We start from the raw sequence: 24,419 nt of genomic DNA, 5'->3' as shown, positions 1-24,419 counted from the left end.
CCTCCCGCCTGGATGCCGCCCGAGTCACGATTGGAGAAACTTAGAGCCACCAGTGGGGCGCGGTGGGGCGGGGCCGGGGGCGGGGCCGGCCCGGAGGAAGTGCGGCTAACGCACAGCATTCTGGGGCCGGAAGTGGGGCCCACGCTGCGGGCTTGCAGTAATGGCGGCGGCGCGGGGTAGAAAGCGGTAAGCTGGGGGTCTGAGGACCAATTCGGCCTTCCGGTGGGTGCTTATATCCAAAGAGGCTCTGATTGAGCGTCTCCGTGTTCCTGGGGCAGCAAGGCTGGGGCAAACCGGGATGGCGGGGAGTCCTGACACCGGCGTTGTAACCTGCAGGCGCCTGGCAGAACTGACGGTGGACGAGTTCTTGGCTTCGGGCTTTGATTCTGAGTCTGAGTCGGAGCCCGAAGGAGCCCCAGAAGTAGAGACGCGGGCCGCGTGTGGAGCCGACCGGAGCCTGGATGGGCTGGGCGGGAGCCCCTGGTCCAGGTGAGGGGAGCGGCTCCGGTGGCACGTCCGTAAAGCAAGCCCTTCTCCTGGCCCACCCCATCGCATGAATGTTGACCTCCGACCCCCTCCCCCAGCCCAGACCCTTGGGCTTATTCATTCCCTCATCCAGCGTTTGCTGAGGTCTTGTTCGCGGACGAGCGTTTTTTGTTACTTTTTTAAAAAATTGAGGGAGGGCGGGGGGGCGGGGGCGGCGCGGAGGGAGAGGAAGAGAGACTCTCAGGTCGACTCCCTGCTTGAGAGCGCCGAACCCTCTATCTACCCTGAGAGCACCACCCGAGTCGAAGGCAAGAGTCGGAGACTTAACTGAGCCTCCCCGGGCGCCCGGCAAACCTTATTTTAGGTGGTGGGCATATGTTAGTGAATAGCAATGTTTGGAAAAGCTCAGGCATTCACCTATGATTCGGGTGAATCATAGGTATCGTAGGTTAGAAGAGATAAGTGTGGCAAACAGCGAAGAATAACACGAGGGGTTAGGTGAGTAGGGAGCACGTTGGGGGCGCCTGTTGTGTTTGGTGGAGGCGGCCCTTGGAGGAGATGCTCACTGAACAGAATCCTGAGGGGTTTTGGAAGCCACACAGGGGAAGAATGCTTTGGTGTTTCACGGATCAGGAACGGCCAAGCTGCTTTTGCCTCGTTGCATCCGAAAGAGCAAGATGGGTCACCAGCAGCTCTACTGGAGCCACCCGAGGAAGTTAGGCCAGGGCTCTCGTTCTTGCCGTCTGTTCGGACTGGCACGGTCTGATCCGGAAATACAGCCTCAACATGTGCCGCCAGTGTTTCCGTCAGTATGCCAAGGATATAGGCTTCATTAAGTTGGATTAAGTGAACTTCCTTGAATGGGTCATCCAAGATACCTACCTTAACTGCAGATGTCCAAGATACCTACTTTGATGCCGACTCATTGTACATAAAATAAAAACACTCCAATTATGCAAAAAAAAAAAAAAAAAAAAAAAGGAACAGCCAAGCTCCTAAGGTGGGGGTAGGTCTGCACAGAAGTGTGTGTCTGAGAAGTGGGAGGAAGAGTAGTAGAAGAGGAACCTGGAGAGATGGTGATCGAGTCAGATCTCGCAGGTCATCTGTAAGACGTGCAGGTAAAATGGGAAGTTATCTCAGGGTTTAAACCTGTGAAGTGATGTCACAGGACACAACACAAAGGGGTGTTTTGAGAATAGGTTGGAGATGGTCAGTACCGAGATAGGGAGACAGAAACTATGGTAATTGGGACACTTGAGAGATGGTGCTGGTTTAGGAGGAAACATGAGGGAATTTGAAGGATTTTTTTTTTTTTACTGATGAGATATCGTGGCACTTTGCATGCTGGGTATGAAAGATAGAGCTTGTCTTCCCTTGAGTCCCTGGAAAGGCAAGATTACCAGCACCTGAGATGGAGCAGGGTGCTGGCAGAGCAAGTTTGGGAGAACCACAAGTTTGGTGTTGGATGTGATGGGGTTGAAACACAGGTGTTGGGATCCCTGGGTGGCGCAGCGGTTTAGCGCCTGCCTTTGGCCCAGGGCGCGATCCTGGAGACCCAGGATCGAATCCCACGTCAGGCTCCCGGTGCATGGAGCCTGCTTCTCCTTCTGCCTATGTCTCTGCCTCTCTCTGTGTGTGTGTGTGACTATCGTAAATAAATAAATAAATAAATAAATAAATAAATAAATAAATAAAACACAGGTGTTGAAATGTATATAGAGAGACTGTTGAGTATATAAGTCTGGAGTTTAGGGGAGTGGGGGATCTGCTGAAAACTTATCCCTGGAAATCCCCCTGCCTTGGTTGTTGATAGTTGTTGTGGAGCAAGCAGATCAAGCCCCGTAGCTTCTCTGTGGAGCCTGGGAGGCTTAAGTGTGGAGGACAGGAAGCCTCACCCCACTTCCCCCATCTCTGTGAGCTGTGCCTGTCTGTTGTACTTTGACGACACTCACTTTCTCAGCCGGCGGAAAGGTCGAGCATCTGAGCATAAGGACCAGCTCTCACGGCTGAAGGACAAAGACCCTGAGTTCTACAAGTTCCTGCAGGAGAACGACCAGAGCCTGCTGAACTTTAGTGATTCAGACACCACTGAGGATGAAGAAGAACAGCTCCACTCTCTGCCAGACACGCTGGAAGTGAGGGCCTAGGCAGAGTTGGGTGGGGGCAAGGGCACACTTAGGGCCTTTTCATCCTGCTTCAGCCCAGCCCTCTGTATCTGGTGCAGGAAGCAAGTGTGGAGGAGGAAGATGCAGATGAGGATGGAGTCCCTGGAGGGCTGAAGGGGAAGAAAAGGGATTCTGTTCCCGTGACCCTTGCAATGGTTGAGAGGTGGAAGCAGGCAGCAAAGGTGAGAAGTGGCATGGGGTGGGCAGCTGGACTCCCCCCACTTTAGGAATCTGCCCTGGGCTCATTTCAGACGCTTGGATCTGTGCAGTTGCGAGGAGGTAGGTGGGAGGAGCCCGTCTCTGAGCACGGGCGCTGGACTCCTATTGAGCACCAGGGAATCTCACATAGTTCTTTCTTTATGCTGAGAGGCTCCAGGATTACATGCTCTCCTTTGTTTAGAGATCCTAGGGGCTCTTGCTCTCTCTCTCTCTCGGTTTCTCTCTCAGGCTCCCTGTTACCTGAGTGCCATCGTGGGCAGAACATAGTTTCTGTGTCTTAGTGGAGCCAGAGCCCTTCTTTGAAGGGTTCTGCATTGGTTTTGCAAGAAAAGGAAAGGACAGAAGGGAGAATCCTAGGTACTACTTGTCACAGGCCACCATGAAGATCTGGAACCCTTAGCCTTTCCCCTGTGGCCCTGAGCCAGGCTCCCTGCCCTTCCAAGAAGATTCTGGACTCCTTTTTCTCTTCCTTGCTTGTGGTTCCGTAACACTGCCTCCACCTCTGCTCCATGTCTCAGAATGTGGGCAAGGGATGCTTTTCTCTCATAGAGCAGGTTTCTGGAACTCTGGTTGCCTCTCACTCTGTCTGACACAGCTGGTTGCTCCCCCAACATTCTGGGTCCTCTTAACCCCTTTAGCAGCACCTCACTCCAAAGCTGTTCCACGAAGTTGTGCAGGCATTCCGAGCTGCTGTGGTCACCACCCAAGGAGACCAGGAAGGTGCTGAAGCCAGCAGATTCCAGGTCACGGACAGTGCTGGTGAGTTGGGGCAAGGGGATGTGGGATAGTGGCTTTTTGTTCTACCTTTTGTCCTGTGAATGGCATCTGTAGTTTCCTTGTTGCAGTGTTCAACGCCCTGGTCACCTTCTGCATCAGAGATCTCTTTGGCTATCTCCAGAAGTTGCTGTTTGGAAAAGCCACCAAGGACAGTAGTAGGTGAGAGGGAAGAGGGGAGGTAGAGGGGCATGGTCAGGCCCCCCACATTAGGGAAGGCAGAGGCTTTGTGATATAGTGGCCCTCTCTAGACCCAGCCAGGATGGAAGGATGTTGAAGATGGAGCCAGGCCCTTTGCAGAGTTCCTGGGAGAGGGTGGGCACTCATGGCCAATTGGGTGGTTTTGTCTTTTTTTTCCTTTTCTTTGTGAGAAGGTAAATTCCTTACCCATAATTCTTCTGGGGCCCAGAGTGTGTGCTTGACTTTGCACCACTACTTTTATAGATCAGGATGCTGTTTTCTTTGCTATTTTTCTCTCTTTAAATGAATGTTTTGTTCACTTCCTTCTGTTTGCTCTGGGGATTGTGTGTGCTTGTAAGTAGGTGAATTTGAGAAGAGGCTATGGAAAGTCTTCAGAGGGGAGAGAAGAGCAGCAGATGGGTAAAATGGGAGGGATATTTGCCTGGGAGGGTCATAGAGCCACATGACTAGGAGGTAGTAAGGGCACAAAAGGTCAGATTGCGCTAGACACCAGGGAAGGGTCCTGCTGTTACCACCTGTAAGGGAGGCAGGGGGCAGTGGCACAACTGGGGACACGAGGATCTGTGTTTGGTGGAAGCTGCCAGAGTTGGACTAGTGATCAGGAGGGTATGGCTTGGTGGAGGTAGCCCTGTTTGAAAGGGGCAGGGAAACTGACAGACCTTGGGAAGGTGGTGCTGGCATTGGCCAGGCATGGGCTTTTGTGTGAAGGGGACCGTTGCACTGGGAGAACAGGGTTCACTCAGATGGGGTGGGTTTGGTCTCTCTGCAGGGTGCTGCAGCCGTCCAGCAGCCTACTGTGGGGGAAGCTCCGGCTGGACATCAGGGTTTACCTGAGCTCAGTTATACAGGTGCAGTTACAATGGGGAGAGGGCCTGCTGGGTCCCACAAGGCCTGGCCACATCTGGTGGTCCGGTCCTTCCTTGTTGCCCAGATGTGACTGGGTGTTGGGCCTCATAGACCTCTTCTGCTTCCCCAGCTGGTGGCCTGCATAACGGAGACGACGGTAGCGGCAGCTGTGCTCCAGCACATCAGCAGCTCTGTGCTGTACTACTTGACCTTTCCGAAGCAGTGCCGCATGCTGCTCAAGGTGTGCAGTTCCCTTCCCGTGTTGGTGTTAGGGTGGAGGTGGCATCGGCGCCCATCCCCACCTTGCCCCTTGCTTGGCCTCCGCCTCTATCAGCTCTCTATTCTTGGGGTTGCAAGACCAGTCACGTAAGGTGGCAGCTTTCTGATGTTTCTGCTGAGAACTGCAGTGAGACATGCTCTTCTTTATAACGTATGTTCCTGGATCTGTGTGTAACATGTTTTTGTGGTACTGCTGTGGGGAAAGAGTGTGCTCTGTTCTACATTTTTGTTACTCCCTATTTGAGCTCTGACTGGTTCTCTACTGAGGTGCTTTGGGAAGGGCTGTCTCCTAGCCTTGACCACCGGGGCCTCTGACAGCCTTGGGGAGGCTGGGGCAGGCAGTGATGTCACACCTTTTGCAGAGGATGGTGGTCCTGTGGAGTACAGGTGAAGAGACATTGCGTGTACTGGCCTTCCTGGTCCTCGTCAGGGTCTGCCGGCACAAGAAGGAAGTCTTCCTGAGTCCCATCCTCAAGGTAACGCAGGCCCGAGGCTCTTGCCTCCAGTGCCTCCGAGTCTGTGTCCATCAGGGTCTGGTGGAAAGTCTTGGCCTGAGGGCTGGGGAGCTGCTTTTGTGGTCAGCGCCCCTTGTTGGCACCACGGCCCTGGGATGACCCACACCATCATCATAGTTTCCTCCCTGAGAAGTTGGGAACAGTGACAGGGATGGGAACTCTTGGCCCCCAGGGGCTGCACATGGACTGCTCTGCGCAGCTCTCTCCTCAGTGGCTGAGGACATCAGGTGTGTAGAGGGATGGGGACCTTGCTGCCTGCCTGCAAGCCTGGGGTGGCCTGTCCCACATGGAGTCCCTCTAGAAATTCCCAGATAGGCCTGGCACATAGCTAGAGCTTTTTTTACCACCCTCATCCCCAGTCCCTCTGTGGTGTCCTGGCCTCTTCCTGCAGTTATTCATGCTGCAGCTTCCTTGACACTCCACCTTCCCTATAGGACCTTTCCTCTCTGTACTGCAGACTTAGTACATGAGATTGGTGAGTGGACACCTGTGGAGGCTGAGTAGCAGCAGCAGGGGGCCCTAGGAACAGGTGCTATAGGAGGAGGGGGTCTCAGCAGACATGGCCATGGCCAGACTGTGGTTCCTGCAGTAGCTCTGAGGGAAAGGCCCAAGTATCTGGTGGTGGCTTTGAGCTGAGTGGTGGGTACATATGGCCCTGGGAGCTCTGGTGGCTCTGACTGCAACTTTTCTGGCAGCAAATGTACATCACATACGTGAGGAACTGCAAATTCACCTCCCCCAGCACCCTGCCCTTCATCAACTTCATGCAGCGGACCCTGATCGAGCTGCTTGCCCTGGACACTGGCATTGCCTATCAGCACGCCTTCCTCTATATCCGCCAGCTTGCCATCCATCTGCGTAATGCCATGACCACACGCAAGAAGGTGTGTGATTGGGCTTGTTGGGGGAGGAAGCCTCCCATCTCTTAGGAGAGACAACCCAGCACCCTGGTGGGGTCAGGGCCCTTGCTGGTGGGGGCTTTGGCAACAGGTGGAAGGTGGGGACGTCTCTGAGGGTGGGGGGTGGGGAGTTTGGGTAGGTGGCCACAGTGTTGCTGCTACCTGGGACCCTGTGCACAGGGTGGGTGAGGAAGGGCTGGGCCTCTCCAGGACCCCTGAGCTGATTTGGAGATGGACTTCCCTCTGTGCCCAGGAGACCTACCAGTCCGTGTACAACTGGCAATTCGTGCACTGCCTCTACCTCTGGTGCCGCGCTCTCAGCACTGTCTGCCCGAGTGAAGCTCTCCAGCCCTTGATCTATCCCCTCTCCCAAGTGGTAATTGGCTGCATCAAGTGAGTCAGGGGTGGGCAGGGCTGCACTGAGGGCCAGAGGAGGCCAGGGCCAGGGCTACCCGGGCAGTTGTGGGGGTCAGAGTCAGGGCTATGCAGGGAGGCATTCTGGAGGGCCAGGCAGAGCTAAGTCCCCAGGAGTGTCTGGCCAATCCCTGGGCCCTGGGATCTGCTATTTGACAGTGCCTGAGGAAGGATAGGGGGTGGTGGTGTCTGTGGCCCAGTGCCCTGCATGGGAGAATGCCCCAGACTCATGCATTCTGGGTGATGCTGGGTAGGAAAGACTGTGCAATTTGAAAGGAACTTGGGTTTATTACCATGGGGTTCTTGGACAGAGCATATCTGGTATGATGTGCCACATTTCAGTTGTGACTACTAAGCTGTGGTCAGTGGGGACAGAGATTGGAGGAGCTGCCTGTGGTTGGGTGGCTGCCTTTGTTGGCTGGGAGGGATTGCCCCTGAGCTCCTGAAGGGGGGACTTTGAAAGTAGGGGCAGGGAAGAAAGCAAGCCTTGAATGAACGAACCATCTCCCTTTGCCACCATCCTGTATTAAAATGAAGTGAAAAGTCAGTTGGGGTGTTTCCTCATCCCGGTGAAATAGTGAGGAGGCAGGGCCTTAAGACTAGAATTTCAGTCAGGGCCTTTTGTTCTGCTTTGTTGTGTCTAGAGGAATCAGAAAGGGCAGGTGTCCCTCTGACTCTGAGAGAAATTGACAAGAGGGCCCCTTCCTAAGATTAGAACCCCAAGGGTTGGAATGAGTCATGGGCAGCCAGGTCAGGAGGGTGAGGCTGATTTGTGGGGTCTCTGAGGCCCAGGCCTCTGCTCACCTCTGCTTTCCCACGTGCCCCCAGGCTGGTCCCCACTGCCCGCTTCTATCCCCTGCGCATGCACTGTGTACGCGCTCTGACGTTGCTCTCGGAGAGCACTGGCACCTTCATCCCAGTGCTGCCCTTCATACTGGAGGTGAGAGGGTGCCTGTCACCTGGGGTGGGGTGGTACAATGCCTCTGTGCTGTTCTTGGAGGCACTTCTTGCTGTATGGAGACCATCTGTTCTGAGATGCATGTAACCTTCCAGAGTGCTGCTTTTTGCATTTGTAGAGCAGGTTTTGTCAGGACATTGTTGAGTGCAGTGCCTTGCTACCTGCCCAAGCTGGTGCTGTGTGTTGGTAGGCCAGAGTGGCAGGGAGAACAGGCTGCTCTGCAGGGCTGGCCTGAGGGTGCTGGTTTTAACAAGCTTGGGTCTTTCTGGTCTGTAACAGTGAGCAGGAGAGCTCGGCCAGAAGCCTAGAAATGATTCCAAAGCTGTATTTCTTTTCCTGCACACTCCTGTGTGCATCTGTGTGTATGCGTTGATCTGCGTGTACACACATGTGAGTGTGTCCTTGTATGCCCACACGTGCATATAGCTCAGGTAGGGAAAGGTTGTGGACTAAAGCCCAGAAATCCACTAGGGGTTAGGCCCCAGCCCACTCTAGACCTAGAGAGGTGTTAGTGTCCCTGTTCACCACATGGGCTGGATAGGGGTGGGCTCAGTGTAGCCAGGGCTGTTCTTTGTGTCTCCTTACCAGGTAGGGGAGAGAAAGCAGTCTCCAGAGGGTTCCTATTCTGATTTCTTCTTTTAATTTCACTTGGCTTTTGTACTGATCCCGGCCTCTGTGTGCCTCAGCCCTACTTGGCATGTCCTTTTGACCCCCAGGCATGTAGGCCTCTCCTTTCCAGAGAAAACAAGTTACAGAGGCTGAAGCAAAGCTCTCTGCCTCCAGGGAATTTCTGCCTTTCCCTTCCTGGGTGGGTGGAAAGGGGGTTGAGAGCAGTCAGGCTAGAGAAATAGAGAAAGGGCAGTGCCCCCCCTAGGAAAACACTTTGTTGTTACAACAGTTACAGTGCTTTCTGTCCGGGGTTGTGCTGAGCCCAGCTGGGAAACCTCATCCCGGCTCTGGTATCTTCAGCATCAGCTACCTGTTCCCCCTCAGAACAACATCCTGGATCACCCCTGTGAGAGGGTGGTGAGGAGGGGCCAGGTATGGCTCCCACTCTGCTGCCACAGGGCAGCCTTCAGCCTTTGGACCTGAGGGTGGGCTTCTCCAAGGGCGGAGGTCGGTGAATGCAGCTTGTGGTCTCTTGAGGGTGAGGGAGTGGAAGCTCTTTAGGGCTTTATCGGAGACCCCCTGTCCGTTGGTGTGTTACTCCCAGGGATGCAGCCCTGGGGTTGGCACCAGACCTCAGGGATGCAGTCATGGATGAGGATGTTGTAGTGACAGTGGCTGTGTGTACAGGAATGATCTCCTGACACTGATGCTTAAAGTTTCTTGGTTTAGTTTTAGGAGAGAGTCAGGGTGTGTGTGCTCCTATTCCTGCCCCCATCGGTCCCACTTCATTCCAGAGAACTCCACTGTGGAATGAAGTGATTCCCTTGGAGGCCAGAGCTCTGGAAGGCAGGGAGTCTGTGGGGCCACAGGACTGGCGCTGCATATGGCTGCTTGTCCCTGGTTCCAAAATGGGTCCCTAAGGAACCAGTGTATGGGTGGAGTGTGCGGTATAGTGGGGCATGAGCTACAGCAGGCCAAGCTGATGTGGCCTTGGGACAGGTTTTCCAGCAGGTCGACTTCAACAGGAGGCCAGGGCGCATGAGCTCCAAGCCCATCAACTTCATGGTGATCCTGAAGCTGTCCAAAGTCAACCTGCAGGAGAAGGCATACCGGGTGAGGCCAGCCTCCAGGCCTTCTGTGGAGGGGCTTGGAGAAATGCCTTGGGTAGAGGTCACAGGTAGATGTCATAGGGCATTAGGGTCTGTGTATGGGGTGACAGCAGTTAGAGGTGTGTGGACACGAGGGAGCTCACTGCCCTCCAGAATTTGTGTGGATCTTCATGGGTGTCTTGGGGTGGAGAAAGCAGTGTTCCCTGGCCTCAGCCACACTCAGTGGCTCACACACTCAGTGTGAGTGTGGCTTGTGGGGAGGCTGTGGAGTCACATCCTCTGATTTCCACCCTGGAGAGTGAGCTGACATACTGGCCTGCTTTGGAAGGTCACTGAGCTTCCGTCTCCCCTGACATTCCCCTTTCTTCCCTGCTGTCTCAGGATGGCCTGGTGGAGCAGCTGTATGACCTCATCCTGGAGTACCTGCACAGCCAGGCCCACAGCATTGCATTCCCTGAACTAGCACTGCCTGCCGTGCTGCAGGTGTGTACCACTGTCTGGTTCCCCCTTCCCTGCCCAGATCACTAGATGGCCTGCTTTGTTAGCAGGCTAGACTGTCTTAGTGGGCTCGGCTCCCCATTTACGTAAGGGGCCAGGAGCAGAGTCTAACCTGAGGCCTCCATGTTGGCACTGCCTCAACATGGGAAGTACGAACATAGGGGTGTGGATCTTTAGGGGTGGGGCTGGCCCAGGTAAGTCAGCAGGGGCCCTAGGACTTGCCAGCTCCACCCCAGGTCTGCCATAGTCCAGGGACCAGACTGGCTAAGAGGTCTACCCTAGGGGTAGTTGGGCTGGAGTGGGCCGAGTCAGACTGGTTTCCTGACTCTAGGCTTTCCCAGGTGGCCCTGGGTGGAAGCCCCAGTCAGCCCCATCACAGACCCTGTCTCAACTTTCCTTCAGGTGATACAAGAGTGGAGTAGGCGTCCCTTCTCTCAGAAGTCCCTTCTGGGCCTCTCTGGGAGTGTCCATTTGCTTTTAGACCAGATGTTTCCCATCTTAAAAGGGCAGGTGCCTGTCATAGGACGGGTCAGGTGGCACAGCCTGTCCCTGTCTGACCCTGGTGGGCAGAACCAGCCCCCACAATTGTAGGTCTGCTTAGTGAGTAGGGGTGGGGCTGCTCACCTGGCTCAGAGCCCCATCCAGACATGGGTGTGGCTGAGTGCAAGGCTTTATTTCTGGACTCTAGGTCCAGGGATCATAGTCTGGAACAAGGCTCAGCAAACTGTTTTGGTAGAGTCAAATGATAAGTATTCAAGACTTTACAGTCACTTGATTTCTCGTAACTGCTCAGGTCTCCCCGTTGATATACAAAACCCCCACAGAAACACGTAAGTAAATGAGTATGGACATGTACAAATACAACTTTATTTACAGAGACAGGCCAAAGGTGGGATTTGACCTGGAGTGTAGACCCATGCTGCCCCACTGCTGCCACCCATGCCTCTGCATGGCCTGTGGGATGGGCCATCTGCTCTCCAGCTATCACAGGCCCAGGCAACAGAGCTCATGTGGCCCCTGCCTCTCACATTCTGGTGTGTGCACTTGGGCCTCACTCCCCAGGTGTGTGCACTAGCAGTCCTGGCTAGGGTGCCAGGACATGTGCACTAGGGCCGTGAGACACACGAACCCATGTTTCCTGCTTCTCCATTATCTCCTTGGGGTCCTGTGTGACCCTGGCAGATGGTGTGGTGCAGAGCATCCCTGCATCTGGACCTTGACTGAGCCCTCCCTCCCTTCTGCAGCTGAAATCCTTCCTCCGTGAGTGCAAGGTGGCCAACTACTGCAGGCAGCTGCGCCAGCTGCTGGAGAAGGTGCAGGAAAATGCGGAGTACATCTGCAGCCGCCGCCAGGGGGCCTCCTTCAGTGTGGCTGACCTGCATGCAGTGGTGAGTTGGGAGCTGGGGAAGGCGGCATTGCCTGAGGGCACCAGTCAGCACAGAGCTGAGCTTTGGAGGTTTGTGCAGAATGGGACATGATCCTGATCCTCTCCCCACAGGATACCTGGGAGAAGCAGACCCGAGAGGAGGGAACCCCTCTCACCAAATACTACAACCAGTGGCGGAAGCTGAGGGAGCGAGAGATCCAGCTGGAGATCAGTGGCAAAGAGCGGGTATGTCTGCAGGGAATGTTTGCTGGGGGGTGGGCATCACCACTGGTTTGTTTGAAGATAAAGATCTAGCTCCCTGGCTGTATCTTTAAGACCAGACTGGGGAAGGCGGCTTGTGGGAAGGGACAGTCCCAGGGATGAGGTCAGCTGATGGTTGGGGCCTGTTCCCAGCTGCAGCCTGTCCTGTGGCTGCTCTGAAGGGACAGATGTTGTGCCGAGCAGAGTAATCGGGGGGCTTCTCTTAGGGCCTTCAGCAGGAGGTCACTGGAGGCTGGACTGGCTAGGGACTTGGGGGGTGGGAGTGGCTGGACTGACCCTGTTACCCAGGCCAGCCCGTGGACAACAGGAGGGTGGGAAAGGAGGTGTAGGAGGGGCTATGCCTCTATAAGTCTGGGCCTGGCCTGTGTGGGACAGTGTGACTTGAGGGAACAGCTTCATGCTGAGTGGCATGCCTGTGACTGTGTCCTTGTGCTGATGTTTGCTATTTCTGGGAGCCAGAAAAGGGAGGGATTGCAGCTGGTCTTCAGCCAGTGTGTGGCTGGAGCCTCCTCACCTGCCTAGCAGGACAGCTGTCCAGGAGTCCTACCTGGTGATGCCGACCAAGAGTTGGCTATAAAAAGTGGAGGACCGGTTGGGAGGCAAGGCTTAAAGGGAACAAGGGAATGGGACAGTGGGTTTGGATAGAGTTGGTCTTTGGGAATGTGAGGGAGAGGAAGACCGTAGTTGTGGTCAGGGTTCTTGCTGTGGTTGTGGGCTAAGCCTTAAGATGGAGGTCAGGCCTAGGGCTAAGACAGGACAAGTTGGGGACTGGGCTAGCGTAGGCTCTCAGAGCCACCTTGACCACCCTCATCTCCTGCTCTGGTTCTGGATCCTTCCAGCTGGAAGATTTGAACTTGCCAGTGATAAAGCGGCGGAAGGTGGGAGACCGTAAGAATGAAGACAGAGTGGAATTTAAAGACCTCTTTGATCTGCACAGTGATGAGGAAGATAGTACTGTGGACTTCTCAGAGAGAGGTAGGGTCCTGAGCTCTTTCTGGGTAAGGGGAAGGCGGACTTAGAAGGCTTCCTTGCACACCTCCTGGAACCAGGAGAGCGGGCGCTGGCTCCCACCTCACTGCTCACTTTTGCTATGCCCCTCCTACCACCAATTCTGCTTGTCTTGGGGTGAGGGCCTCCTGGAATTAGGACATGTGTCCCCAGACCTTGTTCCCTTGCTCCCACTCCTTGCTGGGAACTTGTGAATCCTCTCCACCTGCCCAAAGGTGGCCTGAGGAGAAGATGGGTGGGTGTGGGGTTGTGAGCTTGCCCCACCCTCCCGCATTAGCTGCACCTAGTATGCATTAGCTGGTGGGCCTACTCCCATGGGCTCTTTTTCCTTGGTCCCCAGGGAAGCCTGGGTCCCCAGGAGCTTGGCAGAGGGTAAAGGAGGAGGAGGAGGAGGAAGAGGAAGAAGATGAGGAAGATGAAGAAGATGGCAGCTGTAGCAGCCAAGAAGTCAGCAGTTCAAAAGGTGAGTGTTTCCTGGAGGTGAGGAGTGGTGTTGTGGCCCTTTGAATCTTTCCAGGAGCCCAAGGCTGTCATGGGCTTAGGTGAGTGGATAGGCAGGGCCATTGGGTGGGAGTATGGCTCTAGGCTGGGCCCACACCCCTCCTTGGGGATGCCAGGCCAGCTGCTCTGTTCCCACTGGCTCTGGCAGCCAGTAACAGCAGCACCAATAAATTAATTAGGACTGTGATTAATTAGTGATGAGTAATCTCTAAGGCTGGCTTCTTCCCGATAAAGCAGAATTTATGTAGCCTCGGTCTTTTCCTGCAGATGGAAGCCCAGACACAGAGGTGGGCCTGGATGACCAGGATCTGTGGCGGCTGGCCCAGGGACCAGAGGATGAGTTGCAGGATCTCCAGCTGTCTGAGGAGGACTGAGGGGTGCCAGCCTGGGGACCTGTGGGAACTGCTGTGCAGTGTTCCTACCTCATCAGGCAGTCGGGGGGGAATGTGGCTTCTTGGCTGGCCCAGAGGTCAGGCAGGACGCGTGCCATGGGGTAAGGGCAGTAGATGGTGGATGGGGCTGTTTTTACAACATGAAAGAGCAGAAAGTACTGAACCCTGTGCAGATCCCTGGAGGGGTGGCTATGGGGATAGAAACCAGCACTGTAGAATCTGTCTACCACTGCACCCCACAGTTGAGAGAAGCTGGAGTGGGACCCTGCCCTAACCTCTCACCCAATGGCAGGCTGCTGAAACCCTGGAGAAGAGCAGTCCCAGTCCCAGACAGAGCTAATAGGCAAGGCCAAGGCCAGGGTGGCCTGACATGCCTCCTCTCCTTCCTATGTCATTCTTTGGTTTTTGTCTGCAGGTACCCAGGATGCAGAGTTCCCCGGGCTCTCTGTACCTGGCTCTACTGCCACCCCCAGAAAGTTCTAGAAATTTTTCCTCTTAAGTCACATTTTCCGTTTAAAAACTTGTGTTTTTGCATCCAAAGCCAAAACAAAATTATGCAGTAGGGTGGGTGTTTTGCATCAGAGCTGCTGGCACTGAAGGGCTTCAGGATCAAGGTGGCTCACCCACCAGTTCAGCACAGAGGCTGGGGAGGGTCTGCAGGCCCTGGGAGCAGAGCCACAGTTCCATTCTCTTGCTTAGGTGAGGCTCGGCCAGCAGGCGGGTGGCCACCTGCATAGGGGGAGGGGGCCATCGTTGGGGACAGGGACTGCTCCCCAGAGGCGAGCTCCCGCTCTGGGGCCCGCAGTGTTGGTGGCTGCAGCGGCAAAGCCACAGGGAAGCTGGCCATGTAGAAGACTCGGCCTAGGCGCTTGGCCACCTGTGGAGAGATGGGCCTGGATGGGGGCCTGTTGGCTTGCAGCCATAAAGAGCCTTTGTGCTGACCCACCATTGTCTGGAAACAACTGGTCCCAGATGAGACTCACCTGGGCCCGGATCTTGAGAGCAGGCCCTAGCTTCAGCCCCATGGTGGTCAGGAGGTGCTCCTCTGTCAGCAGGGGCAAGGTCTCCCCATCAATTCCTTGTTCTCTGAAGACCTGAGGGACGGTGGGGGGGGGGGGGGGGAATATCAGGGCCTGAGTGCTGGGACCAGCGCCTGCCCACCATGCTGGGTCCCTCCAGCCCACCAAGGGCTAAATGCCTGGGGTTGGCCCAAGGTTTTCCAGAGAGAACAGGGCCAAGAGAAGCTAGTTTGCTAGAAAAACTTGTAAATGAAAGGAAGACCTTTGTCTTGGGCACATACCATTGTTGGAGGCAGAAGCATTGACATGGAGTGCAGGGAGAACATGCAAAGCATCCTTCTCCCTCCCTACACACTGCTTTTGAGGAAGGGAGATTTTGGGTGGGAAGAGGCATTGGGGAATGGAGAACTCAGAGCCATCTCAAAAAAGGTGTGTCCACTCCTGCTCCCTCACCGGTGCATATTCTCCGCAGCCAGACAGGCCCCCCACAAAGCTGCAGACATCGTCCACTGTCCACTTGCTGAGGTCTTCAGGGGCTGTGGCCTCCTCCCCATCCATGAAGAGTCCCCCCATGGTGCCTGGTTTGGGGGGTTGGTATTACTAGGGCTATGGCCAGCTCTTTCCTACGCACCCACCCCTGTTGGTTGGCCTTTTGCCCAAATTGTTCAGAGATGGACTGATAAAAGGGTTTTTTTTTTCTCCCCATGGACACCCTCCCTAAGACCCCAGGCGGTGGTGGGACTGGGTTTCCTTCCACCCCATGGAGATCTAAAGCATGGAGGGGGGTATGCCCACCTGTGTGGAAGTAGGGGCTGACGGCGTAGGGTAAGCCCAGGGGCAGTGGAGGGGGCAGCATGGACCCTGAGAGAAGCCCCTTCCCTTCAGGGCTGGCCCTTCCAGTTGGGGCTTGGCCCAGGTTGGGGCCCTGGCCCCCAGCAGCCACCATCTCAGAGTCCTCTCCTTCTGAATCCTTGGGGGGCTCATCCTCAGAGCCATCTTGTGCCCAGAGCCCAGCCCCCGTGGTCTCCTTGGACTCACTGGAGTGGGCTGAGGCAGGGCTGGGGCCCCCCTTCCGAGGGGCTCGGCGGACAGGCTCCCGGGGAGGGGTCGGGGGGCCGGGGCCTGGGGGTCCCTGGGGGGGCAGGGCCAGCAGCGGCGCAGAGCTGTGTCTCAGCACCAGCATGGCCCCGCGCCGCTGCAACTCCTCGGCGCCATCGGACGGGCGCAGGGCGGCTTCGGGCGCCAGCAGCTGCGGGCGGTGCGCGCTCTCCAGCTCCTTCTGACGCAGCAGCTCTGCCGACATCTCCAGCCTGGACCAGGAAGAGCAGACAGTAGCGGGGGTCAGGTAGTTGGGCAGTGACGCCACGGCCGCCACCTCCCCCTCTCCCCCTTCTTCCACCCCCTACCTCGCCGCCACGGCGCTTAGGCGCTTACCGGGCCAGGTTTTGCTTCCGCAGGAGCTCCTGCTGCCGGGCAAGCATCTCCGCCTGGGCAGGGGGCAGGAACCCGTAACCTGGTGGGAAGGGGACAGACCACGAGGCCAGGTGGCCGAGTGATCTAGGGCCACCCATGCCCACCTGTCTGTCCTTGGCTTCAACGGGGAGGGGCGGGGTGCTCCGAACGCGGCCGGGCACCAGCAAACCCGGATGCACCCGCACGGACAGCCTCGTGGCGCCCACTCACCAGCCCCTTCAGACACCAAGAGCTCGCACACCCGCCCACTCCTCACCTGGGGTCTGGCACAGGGCCGAGGGCACCCCCAAAAAGGGAGGCCTGAGGTGGGGGCCCAGGGCGATGTGGGGGGCATTCTGGGGCGACAGCAAGGGAGGCGGCTGCGACAGCTCCCTGTGGACGACAGGGCGGTAAACGGGGCGAGCCGCAGGCCCTCGCCCCGCGCGCCCCCTCCATTCCTGTAACTGCCTCGCGCCGCCCGCCCCTCCGGCCGCCGCCTCTACTAATTGCCGGCCCCGCGGGCGGTCGATGCGCTGCTCGTTATGGCTCCGGGTCGCGCGCCGCCCCCGCCCCCGCCCCCGCCTGGCGGCGCCAATTAATCTCGGCGGCGGCGCGGAGGCGCTGACCCGGCGGGCGGCGGCGACTGCAGCGGTAATTACCGCGCGGGGAGCGCCGGGCCCCCGCCTCTCCGCCAGCAGTGGACCCTGGGCGGCTGGGCGGGTGGGGGGCGCAATTAGCTGCAATCCAGGAGGTGGGGGAGGCAGCTGCAAATAGCGCTCGCGGTAGGAGGGCGGGGGGCGCGGCGTTGCTGGGGGGCGTACCCTGGCGCCCGGCGGGAGACCGCGGAGAGCTGCCCAGCCGCTTAACGCCCCCTAGCTCGCTCACCCCTTGGCCTCTGCAGGTGGACCAGCCGGGCGCGCGGAGGTGGGGGTGCCCCCCGCTCCAGCTCTCCGACTTCAAGGCTTCCAGACTTCGCGCTGCTCCCCCCTCCCCCCGCCCCGTTCTGCCCTCTGCCCTCCCTCCACACCCCTCTCTCCACGGACTTCCCCAGTCTGCCTCCAGCCCTTCACCTACCTGTTGGGGGGACAAAGCCCTCAGCTGTCTCTGGGGCACCTGGATTCAGCGAGTCCCAACAGTTGCTCAACAGAAACGGCAGTCACCCTTAACACCCTGCCCAGAGGGGTGGTCACCCCCACGCATTCTACTCCAGAGTGTTCTGGGCCTCTGACCAGCTCAGCGGGTGTCAGGACCCTTCTGCAGACCATGAACCTAGGGCCAGCACAATGCCTGGCACACTCCGTCCCAACACGGCCTCGTGTGGCTGTGATGGGGGAGGTACTCGATTGAAGGCAGGTGACAAGGTAAGGAGATGCAGGCTGTGGACGTGACCTGCAGAAACCAGGTACTAGGTTTCTGATAGGCCCACCCCAGCTTTGTATCCAAGAAATAAGCCAAGAGAAAATGGGGACCTCTCCTGTGTGAGCACCCAGTACCTCTCTGAGAAGGATGGGGTGCCAGCTGGCACGGTGCCCTCTCGGTGCTGAGCCAGGCCCTGCTTTCGACGTTGACCTGCAGTGGATGAGGGCAGGTGGACTTCCAGGGCACTGGGACTCCTCACAGCTGCTGCTGCCACCTCCTGCCGGACCCTTAGGAGATCTGGGAGTGGGGAAAGTGGTCAGTGGTGACCTAGAGGCCAGGCTCTGCCCAGGACTCTCGCTACCTCAACCCTGGTGAGTGAATGACACCAAGGAGATCAAAAGCTGGTCAGAGTACATCCTTAAAATAACCTTGCTGGTTGGTCACAGAGAAAGACAAACAGAAGGCCACAGGACAGAGGAGACCCAAATCATTACAGTGCAACTAGCTTCATGGTGCCAGGAATGGGGGTTGGGAGGCACCCACTTGTATTGGGAGGGGAGCTGGTAAGCATTTGAAATGGATATGGGGAGGTCAGAAACCAAAATGCAGTGGGAGGGAGGGAAAGAGCCGGCAGATGGGATTCTGTAGTGCGGGCATGCTGATACGGACAGGAGTTCAGAGGTTCTGGAGATGGGTTGTGCAAAGACCCAAAAGTGAGGGCGCAGGCCTGCTCCTGGAGGATGGGAATGGGCTTCCAACCCCAGACTAACGCTGCCCAGGTGCCCCCTTCTAGATAACAATGCAGCGCCCCCCAGGGCGCCTAGCACTCTGCTCCCCATCCAGGTTCCTCCATCCTGCTCAGGGCCGGGCCTCTGAGTACCCCCCGCAACCCCCCATGTGTGCAGGCTCCGCCGACATCGCCGCCGCCGCCTGTTTATAAATTAATTACCCGAAAAGCGGAGGTGGGTCCTGCCCGGGCCGGGTGCCAGCCCGCAGAGCCCAGCCGGCGCGGCCGCCTGCATCGATCCCAGCGGGGCCCCTCGCCCCCGCGCCCGCCCGGCGGCCTCGGTTATTTACAGTCGGCTCCGCGGCGGGGGCGGCGGCGCAGGGCCATGATTGACAGCCCGGCTCCCAGCGCTGCTCCCCGGTGGCCGGCGCCCCCTCCCCCGCGCAGGCCAGCGGAGCGGGCCCCAGGCAGGGCAGGGAAAGCAATTAAAAAGGAAGATTTTTAAATTATTAACATTTGGTGAATTATTCAGGCTCTCGGTGCCTGACTGCCCTGGGGGACAGTGCCTTGTGTAAGGAGAAGAAATCCTGCCCTCTTCCCAGCACCCCTCACCCACCTCCAGCCAGAGAAGCCAAGCTAGGGGCAGCGCCCTTGAGCTGGGGTCTGCTGGGCTACGGTGCAGCTGGTCAGGGTGCCAGATGGTGGGTGAGTGAGGGGTGTCCATAAGAGGCAGGAAGGACAGATGGACGAGCACAGGGTGGGGAGCCTGGTGGGGCAGGGACTGTGCTGCTGAGCGCTTCTCCTGAGCACCAGGGAAGTAGGTCCTGGTGGCCATATCCTAACTGCCACCCGATCTGCCTTCTGGATGTCCTAACCTGACTGCTCCCCTCCTCCCAGCCCCTTCCATGTAGAGACCCAGGCAGACCCCAGGCAAGGTGTTCAGCACAATCTCCCACACTGCCCTGATGGCGCTACAGTAAGAAGGACTGCAGCATACAGATCAGGCAACGATAAGGTGTGTGTACTACTGGAGAGGGGCAGGTTCTGTCTCTGGTTCTGTCCCCACCTCCCACTCTCACTGCGGCTCATCCCAGACTCAGTTTCCTCACCTGTGAATGACAGTGCTTGCATGCCACAGGTAAGGGGTGGCCCTGCTGGAGAGTCTATGGGAGATGATGGTAGGGGTGGACTGTACGGATATGCAGGTGGGGGATCTCCCAGAACTACCCAAACAAGTGGCTGCCTGGGCAGAGGGAGGAGAGTCACAGCAATGCCCACCTAAAAGGGGGGTGAGGGGCCTACAGATCTGCATCCAAACCCAGCCTTGGTGTCAGCAGCCAAAGATCCCAGGGCTTCTTTCCAGGGTAAGCAGAGGCCTGCAGGGACAATGGAAACCCAGCACACACAGGTAGACACTTGGTGAGGGATGGTGTCACGGGATGGGAGCACATACCGTGGCTGGGGAGGCCCAGGTGGTACAGGCGCTGGGGGTCCTCAAAGGTGCTGGCCTCACTCAGGGCAGACACAAGCCGGCGGTAGTGATCCTCAGGGGCCATGCTGGGCCCAAATTCTGGCAGCAACAGAGTCTCTGTTGAGGGGAGCAATGGTGAGGGTATCTTCCTTCAGATACTGCCCCAGGAGAAGGGCAGGACCTCTCCCTCTTAGAACCGGCTGCTGGGCTAATTCTGCCCTGTGCAGGATCAAAGTTATCCCCCTCCCTCCTTGTGACCTGTCCCTCCACCTCCTAGTTGAGCTCCCACCTTGGGGTGACTTGCTTCGTGCCTTCTTCTCCAGTGGGCAGTCACTGCTGATGTGGGGGGAGCGGCCTAGCCTCTTGCCCAACAGGTCACCTAGGGGAGGGCAGAGTGAGCCCCATCATGTGTCTCTGGGCTTGGAGGGGACAGAGTCTGGGAGGGCCGGGGTAGGGAGGGATCCAGCCCAGGCCTCGGCCCCTACCAGCTCCATCTCAGCCCAGAACCAAATCCAACACTGCTCAGGTGCCTTTGGGTCCTGGCCACATCAAAGACTTTTCCAGTCCAAGGTCCCAGGCCTTCAGCCAGAGGACATCTTGCCAAGGTCTGGGCAGGTCAAGGGACAGTTCTGATCCTGGATTTTAGAGTATGTGTGTATGTGATGGGAAATTGGTGGTAGCAGACTCAGGTGGCAGCTCAGGACTGCACAGGTGCCCTGGTGCCCCTACCCAGCCAGACTAGACTCCTGTGTAAATTAACGGGCCCTCCGGGTCATTCTTTTTTTGTTTTGTTTTGTTTTTTTTTTGTTTTTTTTGTTTTTTTCCTCCGGGTCATTCTGCTGAAGAACTGAAGGCTTTGGTTTAGATTGGAAGCCATCTCCCCTCGGTTGAGGAGCCTAGCCTCTATGGCTCAGGGAAGTCACTAGGCAACAGGCCCCAAAGGTCAGGCACACCTGCCACATCCACTCTGGGCACCTCCACCGAGGCCACACCCTTTGCTGCCCTCAGAAGGCCTGAGCCAGCACCCTGGCCTTGCCTGTCACATACACGCTCACCTGCTCAGCTGGGCTCTGAGCTCTTGAGGGCACCCCTGAACAGTCACACCTGCTGTACATAGTCTGGCCATAGTAGCAGGGGGACCCAGCCCCACCCATCTCCCAAAGCCCTCTCAGGTCCTACATCCAAACCATACTCCTCTGTCTTTCCAAGTTCGTCCCTCTCCATCCCAGCCCCTGGTCCTTCCTTCCTGGGCTCAGGGCCTGGGATAGCATCTTTGATGAATGGCTAGGCAGATGTCCTGGTCTCCCGGGCCCACCCCAGTGCTGGCCTGTGGGCCAGGGCCCTTGCTCTTGCCCCCTCTCCAACCTGACAAGGCTGCCTGGGTGGGTGGGGTGAGGGCTATCTGCTCTGTGAACCAGACTTGCCGTGACACCTCAGCAAGGCAGGCTTCCCAGAGCCTAATTCCCAGAGCCTAATTCCTTTCTCTTATTCCCTTAATCTGTCATTTTTATCAGGCTGGGGAAGTGCGGCAGCAGTGAGAGGCCGATCAATCTCCACTTTACAGCTGACAGAATGGTGCTAATAACTTATTGATCTCAGCCACCTCACTGCCACCGGTCTGGGCTCAGCAGCCCAACCCCAGGCCCTACCCAGAGAGGGACGAGGTCCTTCACCGCTTGACTGAAGGGTCCCTACCTCAGGGATCTGTCAGGACAGGTAGGAGCACAACCAGCCTGAGGGCACCTTGAGGAGGCCAAAGCTGGCCCCCAACAGCCTTGGGGCATCAGGGCCCAGCTGGCAGGAGGGCCATAATATCCAGCTGTGCCAGGCCTGGAGGCGGGCCTGGGCTTGGTCCACACCTGCTGCTCAGGCCCCATCCTACACATATACCTTTTCCTCTTGGGTTTAGGGAATAACCCAGCCCTCTCACTTCCCTGAGTTCTTCTCCCATTTCCCACAGTGGAAACTTCCCCCTCCCCTTCCTGTTGGGGGATCGGGCTCCTCTCTATCTGGGGGAGGAGCTGCTGAAGGTAGAAGAAGGACCCATGGGGAGACCCAGGCCCATGGCTGCAGTAATGTCCTGCCATGGAGATCTGAGGGTTCATGAGTCCCTGACGAGGGCAACAGTCGTAAGATGGCAGCTGAGCCCCTCACCCACGGCCCTTCCTATCCAGGGTCCAGGGAGGGACCAGGGCCGGGGCTGTAGGAATAGAGCTGACATGTGCTCCTGGGGAAGCAAGAGGCAAGGACACGCAAATGTCCCCAGCCAAGGGCCAACAGGAACAAGTGGAAGCCAATAGGAGACTAGAGCCCCAAGAAGAGGGCAAATTCTCACAAGACCTGGACACAGCACAGATGTGACACTTTACGCAGAGCACCTGAGCCCTGGAGTGCTTGCCTGCACCTCAGCATAAAGTGAGAGCGAGGACACAGGTGTGTGGCATGGTGATACCCACACACAGACCGTGAGCTGGGGTGTCTGGGCCATACCAGGGCCCCAAGCACACAGCCCTATCGGAGAGCAGGCCACACATGCACATCGGTGCCCGTGGACTGTGAGGTCTCCGTGTGTGCAGGCAGCCGGGGGAGGGCCTGCCGGTTCAGAATATCTCAATCACCGGGGGCTCCCATGGCTCTGCCGATCGATGGGGCAATTAGATTTTATCAGCTGCCTGCTCAGCCACCTCCAACAAGGCTGCAGAAGCGGCCCCCTCACACCCAGCCCGCAAAGGCCTTCCCAGGCACAGGCATGCCTGGGAGCACGAGGGGGATGACTACCTCCTACCCAGCCATTCTCAGAGCTGTTAACCACTGCTGGAAACTTCCCTGCCCAGGGCCCAGAGGGCAGCAAGGGCCCCCTGCCAGCAACTTTGACCTCCCCTCTTTCAGTGAAAGCTCAGCCACCACCCATTCTCTGCAGCAGAGCCTCATGGCCAAGTCCCCTCTGGCCTGTTCCTCTGAGGAGGGCCTAGGTCCCCCAACTGCCCCCTCCTCCTGAGCTCCTGCTGCCTCCAGGAGCTGTCCCTCTGAGATGACCTCAGGAGCTCTTGGGCCAGCACTCTCCCTTCCCACCCCTGCAGAGGTTCAGGCTCCAGCCCCCCCATCTCTTAGGCAATGAACCTCTTTCCTCTAGGAGCCTTTGCCCATGGGGTTGGTGGGCACTCTCATGCATGCAGAGCATGTCCCTGCCCTCAAAGGAGGCATTCAGGATGTGCATTTCTGGGCCTCTCTGAGGCCTGCACATCCCTGACTGTCCTCCCTGCTTCTGCCCCTATGAGAAGGGGGTGGCAATGGCCTTGACCACTCCGAGCCCACCCCAGGAGCAGCCATGGTGGAGCCACAGCCCCTGCCTCCTGTCTGCCCGGCTGGCCGGGATTAACACAATTACCATCACACGGAGCCCCAGGGGACAGCCAGCCTTGCCACCTCCCGCCTCCACTGGCCTCCCTGGCTGCCAGCCAAGGCTGCTAGGGGTGGCGGCATCCAGAGCCGCTAAGCAGAGACACTGGAAGGGTGGCAGGGCAGATTGTCCTCAGGCTGAGCTGCAGTGGCCCTGGCAGCCCTGTTCTCCCCCCCCAGCTCCTCACCTGCAGCTCCCAGGCCTATCTCCACACCACCTCTCTGGAATTCACAGCGGCTCTGATGCTCGGGCATAACGAGGTGGCGGCTGCGGTGGACACTGGATATAAGGGTAGGCAAGTCGCTGTCCTGGCTGCAGCGAAGCAATACAATGAAGGTGAGATCCCAAAAGGCCATGCACCCAGCCCTGGGCACAGCAAGTGCCTGAAAAAGCTCGAGTGTGGGCATGCATAGTGCCAGAGGACAGTCTGTAAATGTGCAATGCCTCCTGCATACCTCTGTGTGAGTCTGTGACAGCACACATGTGGGCATCCCCAGAGCAGGTCCCAAGGGAAACCTCTGGTGGGTGTGACCTACCCAGGTCTCACCCAGGCCCATTAGGACCTACCAGGTGTCTGCCAGGCCTCTGTCAGGCCTGGGGCCCTTACGCTCTGGCCCCACCGCAGCTCCCAGGGAGGTGTATGCAGAGCACGGGAGCCCAGCTCAGTCTTGCCATGCTCTCCCCATAGTGACCAGAGCAAACACCAGGCAAGGGGGATGTCTGCTCATGAGGAACAGTGACCAGAGAGGACACGCACTGTCACACATGCACCTACTCCTGCGCCAGCTGCTTCATTAAGAAAGTTGCATTTACTCTTCCAACTAAAACCTGCAACTACCCACAGACCCTCAATTTCTTCAAATAAGGAAAGGAAACTGAAATTCAGACCAAAGTCCTGCAGGCAATGAGATGTGTGCACAATAGGGACGTACACACGGGCACGTGCAGGCTCATGCAAGGGCAAGAGCATGCACCTACATTTGCACATACACATAACCCTCCCTCCTCCCCCGCCATGTGCCCATGACACCGGTCTCCCCAAGGCCCCCTGCTAAGAATCTCAGCCACCAGGAATAAACAAGTATTTAACTCTTCTATTCCCTTTATTCCCTCATTTCTCTTTTTGGTAAATCAACTCAATCCTACAGCACAGGGTCCCAGAGGAAACGTTAGTGTGATTGTGTGTGAACAACCCCCAACCCCATTGTTCCTTGTGTTCTTAGCATAGAGAAGGGTCACCTGCCACCTTTCAGATGCAGCCTGGAGCAACAGGAGGTCAAGACAGTACAGAAGAGGAGCAGCGAGGGCCTGGGCACCCCACCCTCCCCAATACCCTTGCTCCCTGGCCCACCTGTAATAGAGCAGCCTCCCAGCTGGGCCGCTGCAAGGAGGCCTCCACGGAATGACCTGGGAACCGACCCTAAACCTCATTAAATAGCCCCCAGCCCCCCTGGCCTGGGTGGCTGGAGC

The 24,419-nt window shown here is 57.4% G+C and overlaps 2 protein-coding genes, 1 long non-coding RNA gene and 1 pseudogene across 11 annotated transcripts in view; 3 read left to right on the top strand and 1 right to left on the bottom strand.

Annotated features, from left to right (window-relative positions):
* Nucleotides 1–88: 88 nt before the first annotated feature.
* On the top strand, nt 89–14,024 carry NOC2L (NOC2 like nucleolar associated transcriptional repressor). Of its 2 annotated transcripts, none has more exons than XM_038537531.1 (19): nt 89–186; nt 337–489; nt 2,447–2,621; nt 2,711–2,833; nt 3,512–3,629; nt 3,716–3,806; nt 4,615–4,693; nt 4,822–4,932; nt 5,333–5,446; nt 6,181–6,369; nt 6,638–6,777; nt 7,627–7,738; nt 9,365–9,478; nt 9,856–9,957; nt 11,217–11,360; nt 11,471–11,584; nt 12,460–12,595; nt 12,969–13,091; nt 13,397–14,024. In XM_038537531.1, the coding sequence occupies exons 1-19, from the start codon at nt 161–163 to the stop codon at nt 13,501–13,503; spliced, it is 2,271 nt and encodes a 756-aa protein (XP_038393459.1). In that variant the 5' UTR covers nt 89–160; the 3' UTR covers nt 13,504–14,024. The 2 variants fall into 2 exon arrangements, with proteins under 2 accessions (XP_038393459.1, XP_038393458.1); XM_038537530.1 differs by having other exon boundaries at nt 3,509–3,629.
* LOC100685503 lies at nt 708–1,466 on the top strand (annotated as a pseudogene).
* The window catches only part of SAMD11 (sterile alpha motif domain containing 11), a 56,199-nt gene continuing 42,597 nt past the window's right edge, over nt 10,818–24,419 (bottom strand). For 5 of the 7 annotated variants that reach the window (XM_038537526.1, XM_038537527.1, XM_038537528.1 and 2 more), the window contains 10 exons: nt 23,137–23,261; nt 19,839–19,928; nt 19,532–19,666; nt 17,486–17,648; nt 16,270–16,385; nt 15,975–16,053; nt 15,336–15,850; nt 14,994–15,118; nt 14,505–14,615; nt 10,818–14,398 (listed from right to left, as the gene is read on the bottom strand). In XM_038537526.1, coding sequence (XP_038393454.1) covers nt 14,153–14,398; nt 14,505–14,615; nt 14,994–15,118; nt 15,336–15,850; nt 15,975–16,053; nt 16,270–16,385; nt 17,486–17,648; nt 19,532–19,666; nt 19,839–19,928; nt 23,137–23,261 — 1,705 coding nt within the window. In that variant the 3' untranslated portion in view covers nt 10,818–14,152. The remainder of the gene's footprint in view (nt 14,399–14,504; nt 14,616–14,993; nt 15,119–15,335; nt 15,851–15,974; nt 16,054–16,269; nt 16,386–17,485; nt 17,649–19,531; nt 19,667–19,838; nt 19,929–23,136; nt 23,262–24,419) is intronic. The other 2 variants (XM_038537525.1, XM_038537524.1) reach the window with 2 other exon arrangements.
* LOC119871888 lies at nt 16,782–24,091 on the top strand. 2 transcript variants are annotated; one of them, XR_005359774.1, is made up of 4 exons: nt 16,782–17,722; nt 18,976–19,093; nt 21,064–21,265; nt 23,129–24,091. It is a non-coding gene; the product is annotated as an uncharacterized LOC119871888 (long non-coding RNA). The 2 variants fall into 2 exon arrangements; XR_005359775.1 differs by having other exon boundaries at nt 16,785–17,353.

The sequence above is a fragment of the Canis lupus genome, chromosome 5 (genome assembly GCF_011100685.1).
Source record: "Canis lupus familiaris isolate Mischka breed German Shepherd chromosome 5, alternate assembly UU_Cfam_GSD_1.0, whole genome shotgun sequence".
NCBI classification, from domain to species: domain Eukaryota; kingdom Metazoa; phylum Chordata; class Mammalia; order Carnivora; family Canidae; genus Canis; species Canis lupus.
The sequence above is the reverse complement of the archived record's forward strand: the minus strand, read 5'-3'. Positions and strand labels throughout refer to the sequence as shown.

What these genes read in the sequence shown, in the direction of transcription:
- NOC2L (XM_038537530.1), top strand. Translation starts at nt 161, where the DNA reads ATGGCGGCGGCGCGGGGTAGAAAGCG. An exon ending in GTGGTAATTGGCTGCATCAA is followed by an intron (nt 6,778 to 7,626) that starts GTGAGTCAGGGG and finishes ACGTGCCCCCAG; the next exon opens with GCTGGTCCCCACTGCCCGCT. An exon ending in AGAAGTCAGCAGTTCAAAAG is followed by an intron (nt 13,092 to 13,396) that starts GTGAGTGTTTCC and finishes CTTTTCCTGCAG; the next exon opens with ATGGAAGCCCAGACACAGAG.